The 7,948-nt window shown below is 36.6% G+C and overlaps 1 protein-coding gene across 1 annotated transcript; it reads right to left on the bottom strand.

Moving 5' to 3' along the window:
- Nucleotides 1–820: 820 nt before the first annotated feature.
- LOC120482886 (uncharacterized) lies at nucleotides 821–6,355 on the bottom strand. Its single transcript, XM_039677613.2, has 8 exons — nucleotides 6,221–6,355; nucleotides 6,062–6,093; nucleotides 5,701–5,776; nucleotides 5,417–5,514; nucleotides 4,024–4,128; nucleotides 2,442–2,656; nucleotides 2,293–2,356; nucleotides 821–985 (listed from the first exon to the last, which is right to left on the bottom strand). Exons 3-8 carry the CDS (start codon nucleotides 5,729–5,731, stop codon nucleotides 947–949), a joined length of 552 nt encoding a protein of 183 aa, XP_039533547.1. The 5' UTR covers nucleotides 5,732–5,776; nucleotides 6,062–6,093; nucleotides 6,221–6,355; the 3' UTR covers nucleotides 821–946.
- Nucleotides 6,356–7,948: the final 1,593 nt, after the last annotated feature.

Raw genomic sequence — 7,948 nt, 5'->3', positions numbered from 1 at the left:
CTCTTTATATCAGTCACAATATATATGGTATTACTTTAGTTGACTGTGTTTTAACGGAGAATCTAGTGCTGTGGTTCCTATTCTTTTTCTTGCAGGACCCCTTTTCACATCATATGCTCCACTTGACTTTCTGATCACTGCATATACAAAATAAAAATATTAAAATATTAAATATAATAGCAAAGTTAATACGTTACCATTCAAAATGTTTGGGGTCAGTAAAAAAAAAAATATATATATATATACTTTGTATATATATATATATATACTTTGTATATATATATATATATATATATATATATATATATACTTTGTGTATATATATATATATATATATACTTTGTATACATATATATTGTTAAATTGATCTAATTATTATTTTGTTTTTATTGTTACCAAAAGCCTTGTTATTTTACTTTCTATTCTTTAAATAATCCTGAAAAAAAAGTATCATGTTTCCACAAAAATATTTTTCAGCATTGATAATAAGAAATGATTCTTGAGCAGAAAATCATCATATTAGAGTTATTTCTGAAGGATCATATGACACTGAAGACTGGAGTAGTGATGCTGAAAATTCAGCTTTAACATCACAGGAATAATTTATATTTTAAAAAGTAACAATTTTTTAATTGTAATTGTAATATTTCATGATATAATATTTTTACTGTATTTTTAATTTAGAGCTTCTTAAAGTTTTAGAATCACTGACATCCCAGCATTACATGATTGAATTTGAATAGACCGATGTCATTTTCCAAAGTTTAAAACCCAAAACAGTCTCTTATATTACCCATGTAGCAGCTGTGTAAGCCAATATGTTTTCACAATGAATCTTGATACGAATTCTCCAGAGTCCCTCCTTAGTCTCTGAAAGTTTTTCATTCCCACTCTTGAGACTCAAGGTGATGTATCTGTGGTTTGATCAGGCGATGGATACCTCGACTCACTTGGACAAGTGTTTCTTAAGGCGTTCTACCTCAATCTGAAAAGAAACAGAACACAAGTAAGAGGGTCAGTGATATATACTGTCAAATTATCAATGTTAGAGGACACAATGTTAGAGGACCTATCCTTTTCCTTTGGGATCTACTAGAGACCCTAAGTCCCGCCCATCCGCTTCCGGCTCATGGGACCTTAAGTTATTTCGGAAAAAAATATGAACTTATGTTTTTATTCCGTCTGAACTGTGCCCTCAATTACACATATGATGTTTGTCAATTTAAAAGATAATTCTGAAAGTCAAAAACGTCGCAGTTTGTCATAAAACAGAAGAGTAACATTTAGTTTTATGTGAAAATCGCTCAATGAACTACATATCCCGGGAAGCGAAACAACGAGTGAGATCGGCTGCTCGTGTGTGTGCAGTCCGGTACAAAACACTCAGATATGACGGCGTAACGGTACGATCATAACGGAAGACTATAGAAACAATGACAGACATTAGCCTCAGTAAAGTTAACTTCATTCATTGAGAGAAAATGTGCGCCTTTGGGGTTTGTAGTCTTTGTAATTACGTATTTTCACAGTCTTATACCTCAACGGTTTTACATCAAACTGCGACTTTCTTTACTTTAAAATGTATCTTTTAAATTGACAAACATCATATGTGTAATTCAGGGCACAATTCAAACCAGATCAAAATATTTGTTGTCTCTCGCCATTGACTACCATTCAATATTTTTCCGAAATAAGGTCCCATGGTGGTCGACCGGAAGGGGAGGGACTTAGGCTCTCTATAGGTTTTCATGTTTGAATCGTTCAAAAAAAATAATAATTTTTTCCAAATATTTTACATTATTGCTGCTCCTCTCTTCCTAGTCTGTCAGAAACGCTCTGTTTAGTTCTGGTCTCTGTCAAGCCCCTCCTTCTAAAAAGCACTCTGCTCTGATTGGTCGCCTGGACCAGTGTATTGGTCAACCACTTCAAGCATGTTTTAGAAATGTCACACACCCAACATAACCGTGAGTTTCAACACACTACTAACGCAACTCAAACTTGCGTCGGGTGCAAGAGTCATTTATCCTGCCGGTAAATAGCAACAGCACCCAAGACCCGCCCACAAAGTTACTTTCACTTTGCGCTTGATACTTGCATTTCAGATCGTTAAAATAGGGCCCAGAGTATATCTGGTTTTGGAGTGACCATGCTTAATAACTTTGTAGACCTTTTTCATGCTCAAACGGCAACATTAACCACTAAAGATTGTTGAAAATGTAAAAAAGCTTAGGTAATGAAGGAAATTGTAAATAAAGAGTTAACATCTGGCTCTCGACTCATCTTCATGCTTACTTGCAGTGACAAACGCATCTTCTTTTCTTCATCCAGTTCGCTCATGAGCAGTTTGATTTCTTTTCTGAAACACAATCCCATTACATTTACAGAAATATAAGGATAGGAAACATTTTTATTTACTTTCCATGCATTCATTTTGCACTAACTTCTGCTGAGTCCTCAGCGTATCCAGTTCATCTCGAAGATCTCGGAGCTCTGCTCTCATCTGCTCCAAGGTGGCGGGGCCCTGAAGGGCCGGTCGAGGTTTAGCTGCTAATAACGCCGAGAGATACGCAGGGAGCGAGATTGTGCTTGTTGTGCCAGAAGATGAAGAAGAGGAAACTGCCAGTGCCGGAGCAGAGGTACAGTTGATGACAGGTTCCTAAAATAAATGAAAGGGACAATCCTAATCATTTCAGTTGTGAGGAGTTTGTGCTCTAGGGGCCTCACACTGCCTGAAGCCCCAAAAACACAATAAGGTCCCTAAAGGTGAGCACTGAGCACTAAAAAAATCTGCACGAATTTTTTAAATCTACACATTTCCTGATTTTTTTAGAAAAAAATTTTTTAAGGCAGGGCTTCCCAAATGTGGGTTGTGCAGTTATTAATTAATTAATTCAATTCAATGTAACATTAAAGGGATACTCCACTTTTTTTTGGAAATAGGCTCATTTTACCACTTCCCCAGAGTTAAACAGTTGGGTCTTACCGTTTTCTAATGTATTCAGTCAATTTTCTGATATTTAAGAATATCAGTGATCAGACGGTTTCTGGTCTCATTGACTTCTATAGTATATTTTTTCCTACTATGAAAGTCAATGAGACCAGAAACTGTCTGATTACTGATATTCTTCTAAATATCAGAAAATCGGCTGAACGGATTTGAAAACGGTAAAACTCAACTGTTTAACTCTGGGGGAGTGGTAAAATGAGTCTATTTCCAAAAAAAGAGGAGTATCCCTTTAAGATATACAAATGTATAAATTAAATGTATAAATCAAAATGTATAAATACATCAAAATGTAAAATAGTGATCACATCACAATTATCAAATCAAAGGCTGCGATTTAGATTGAACAACGTGTTTCAGAGTGAAGAGCGGCACTGTGTTCATTTACACACACGTGACTTATAATATCATACGGTTCACAGTAAATGCTGCTTCTCACAAACTTTGCATCTCTGCAGAGTTTAACACACATTTGAAACTAAATAAAAGTTTGAGGATTTGACATTTTTAAAGCTTGAGGGTTTGAAAGTGAAGAATTGTATTGTAACTTGGTTTCACAGTTTCAAACTTATGCCTTAGTTCAGTAAGGACATAGCTTTTATATGTATGCCTTAGAAAATAACGATACTTGTGTGCATCTTGAAACAAAACAATTGCACTGACATATTTTAAGATATGTCAGTGCAAGTTGCTAAGCTGTTAGTAAATAAATAGATATTTTCATATTAAATGAATGTCATATCACAGGCAAACAGCCATGGCAATAAAAAGAAACACTTACTAAAGATAAGATATTTTATTTGTTTACTTGCATGTTTTGTGACCATAAATCAACATCAGAGAATCATGAACATGCCACTGTGTTGCATAATTATTAACATAAATCACAGGCCCCTGGGGGTACTTCAAGTAAATCTTTTACTTCTAAGGGGTTTGGCTGACAGAAAACTTTGGGAACCCCTGGGTAGAGAAAATATACAGTACACAGCATTCAGACAGATATTTTGTAACAAACTTACTTTGGTGTCTTTGGGTTCATCTGTGTTATACAGAAACTTGAGGGCCAGCAGGTCTGGTTCCTGATTCACTTCATTCATTTCCAGTCCTGCTTGTTCCTCGACAGCCTGCAAAGTGAACACTAATAAGTACAAAACGCTCAATATCTTCATAAAGGATGAGATTTTATTCTCTAAACTTTAGTTTTAGGTTCTAAAATGCATCTCTTATCTTATGGTTTCATCCTACAAACACAACAAAATTTGCGATCTTTGCGATATGCAAAGTTTCTCGTCTCGGGGAACTTAAAGATTTGCAAAAGCATTAACAAATATTTTTTTCATCCATCTCCCACCATCCATTCCTTCATCACGTCCTAGACCTAGGGCCTCGGTATCACATATTTATTTTAGAACATTTTTATTTAAAACATTATTTTTCTTTATAAAGGTTAAAATCTATTTAAGGGAGCAAATATATGCCACTAAGGGAAAGGTGGAAGAGAGGGGGTACGCCAGTGTTGTAGTACTCGAGACTCGGACTCGTCTCGGACTCGGTCTCGAGACCATATTTTAATGGTCTTGGTCTTGTCATGGACTCTTGTCCATTTGGACTCGGAATTGACTCGTACTTGAACATTTTTTTTTTAGGACTCGGAATTATTCCCGAGTCCACTCGTGTTCAATTCAAAATATTTTTCATGATTATTAATGTATGTTAATAAAATATTTCTTTAAATTGATTGACACGCCCAGTTATTTGGTGATTTGAGTGCGCAACTGCGCATGACAAATTGTAATAAAATTACTTTTAACACCACCTACTATGTGGCCTTTTTACCCTAAACTGATCATATGTTTTAAACTCTAAGTAAATGCAGTAAAAAAAAAAAAAAAAAAAAAAGGATTTCTCTAAGTAAATAAAAGTAAATTAGGTAATAAACCCTCACTGGTCTCGGTCTCGACTCGGACTCGACCGTCTCTGGTCTCGGACTCGACTCGGACTCGACTCTCTATGGACTCGGTCTTGACTCGGACTCGACTCTCTCTGGTCTCGGTCTAGACTCGGACTCGAGTGAGGTGGTCTCGACTACTACAACACTGGGGTACGCCACTCTAAACAGCATGGGAACCACTGTTGTACACTATTAGTCATTGCAATGTACTGAGTTGTACACTGTACAAGTTAAATATAACTCAAGGACATCTTGACACAGACTCTGTCTGTCAAAAGAGTGACAAACATTCTGTCTACACATTCCCAGGAGTAACAGTGAGTGAAATGATCTTTGGTTGTCATTGGAAAATACACGCCTATATGTAATACTGATTATTTCCCCTATAATCTAAAATTTATAACTAAATTGCCATGGCTTGTTCATGCAATAATTTAATATCTGATAATTAACTTACTGACATGATTAACTGAAAGTGTGTTCTTCTCCAGTCTGTTGTGTTCAGACAGATTACGCTGGTTCTCTAGAGTCGATACAATGGACTTGAAATCTTCAATATCTGTGATGAGGAAAAAATATGGACAATAAAAAGGATAAACATAACATATAATCTGTTTTTAAGAGAAATCAAATATACCAAGCCAAATTTGGTGAAATACAATCTTATCTAAAGTTTAAAATGCATCTTAAATACACAGGACTCTGAATGAAGAAAAATGAAGGAACAAAGAAATAGATGTCTTACCAGCTGTAAGTGCGGCGTTGTAGTTGCCCATGGCAACATGAATAGAAGGGGCTCATGGATCTGAGACGAAAACAAACTCCAAAAGCACGAACCAATAATAATTTAGATGTACAATATAAAACAATATCTCGTTTTAGCACCCATTGGGGCTTCAGTAAATATCCGCATAGGCCCTTGCGTTTGCGATTCAAGTTTGTTTTTGAATATTAACCTTCTTGTCAGCACTGTGGACACCACATGAATCTATATATAGTTCCTTCAAGTTCTCACACCAACTGCTCACTGTGTTGTAATTGTACACCATCATAACAGTGACTATTGTCGCGACCAAGTTTAGCCGAGGACAGAATATCTCACTCACCAGCCTGATCCGGCCCAAGAAATAAAGACGATCTGGGAAAGAGAAATAAAATAAGACATTCACATTTTATTAAAGTAACCAATGCATCTAAAACTTATTGTAGTTCCAAAGTTCAACAAAAACACTGTGAGGTTAGAAGTTAGGCCCAGCAAAACTCACCTGTCTCTGTATTGAAACAATAACTTTCCAATCTACAGTAATTCCTCCAAAAGTGTCATTTCCCCACAGTCATCTTTCACGATGATGGTGTTCTTCAGCTCTTCTTTATTGACACTGTGGCGTTTCTTCTCTTCCCAGGAGCCTGTTTGACTCCTAATACACTCTCCTTTTATGGAGCCCCCAAGACACCAATCAGACTTAGGACTGGAGTCATAATACACATGTCCCAAACACTTGTCTCTTGCATTTGTCGTGCAGATTATTTATCCATGCTGGAGAATAATTATAAACTGACCCATTTAGATCAAAAAGAAATTAGTTTTGACTTATGTTTGTCTCTGATATTATCACTCACTGGTAAAGAATATTAAAATCCCTACAGTCTCTTCGAATGATGATGGGATTATCAATTGTATTTAGCCTATTTGTTTCTTAATCAGCCAAGATAATTAAAGAACTGGACATTGACAGATTTAGAATGTGTCTCAATCAGTTCCCTAGCTTTCTAGGTTGTGATCAGGATTGTATCGTTTACATTTCTGTTGAAATTTGGGCACTGGTTCACTACACTTTGTGACACAGATGACTCTATTTCCGGCAGTGTAACAAACGTCCTCATTGTACAACATCACAACTGTTGACCAACAGCAGAACTGATATCTTTGCGATGTATATTATTTAAAGTACAGTGATAAATACTTAGCTTTTTATATTTGTGGATAAGCCAGATAAGGGAGGGATTCAAGGAAAATGAAAGTAATTTATGTTAAATATACATATATATATTTTACTATATAGTAGGGAAGTATGCAATTCCGGATGCAGCCATAGTGAGCATTGATGCTCCTTGGCTTTCACAGTGCATTGTGGGACTTTTTAGGGAGCAAAAATTTCAGGGCACTGACAGTCCCAACGCATTCTCACCCCAAGGCGTCACCTTTGACCATGCTTCAATATTTGACGTTTTAGGCGCCCTTTAGCGTCACTTACATGACGCGATCCTACGGCGTCATCTAACTGACGCTAAAGGAAAGCGTCTGTTAGAGGACGCGGTTAGGTTTAGGTGTGGGGGTAGGGTACACGCGATCCTAGGGCGTCATCTAACTGACGCTAAAGGGCGCCTAAAGCGTCAGATATTGAAGCATGTCCAAATGCTTCCCAAGGCGTCAGTTAGGTGACGCCTTGGGAGTGAGAATGGGCTGACAGTCCTTAAAAAGGCTGACACTTTGATAAGTGCCACCTGACTACTGAACTAGGGCACTTATCAAAGTGTCAGCCTTTTTAGTTATGGTTCACTGTTTATGACGTCATGAGCTATCAGTCATTCCATATGTAGCCCCAGTATTAATCAATGTTTAACACTCTTCATTATATCAGTGCAGGTAATACCTCAAGTAGTCAAACTAGACCAACATAATGGATGACTGATAACATTTTTCAGGTGTCTTAAAACTGACAAAGACTGTGGCGAATGCTACAGAGGAAAAGGTCAAAGAGGTGTGTTGCAGAACGGCTCTGATGACTTCCAATTACTGCGGAGACGACTGTTTCTATGAGGCTGGATCTAATATTTCATACAATGTGTTCCTCATGTTTGAACTTGCCACTTACTTACTGATAAGTAAAATGCTGCATCAATACAATACAATTTTTCATCATATTGGTCAATAAAGTGAAGTTTTCAGAGTCATTATTCTAAGTAAACACATTTGACCTTAATTTAACACC

Source organism: Pimephales promelas, chromosome 19 (assembly GCF_988280905.1).
Source record: "Pimephales promelas chromosome 19, fPimPro1.hap1.1, whole genome shotgun sequence".
Lineage (NCBI taxonomy): Eukaryota > Metazoa > Chordata > Actinopteri > Cypriniformes > Leuciscidae > Pimephales > Pimephales promelas.
The sequence above is the reverse complement of the archived record's forward strand: the minus strand, read 5'-3'. Positions and strand labels throughout refer to the sequence as shown.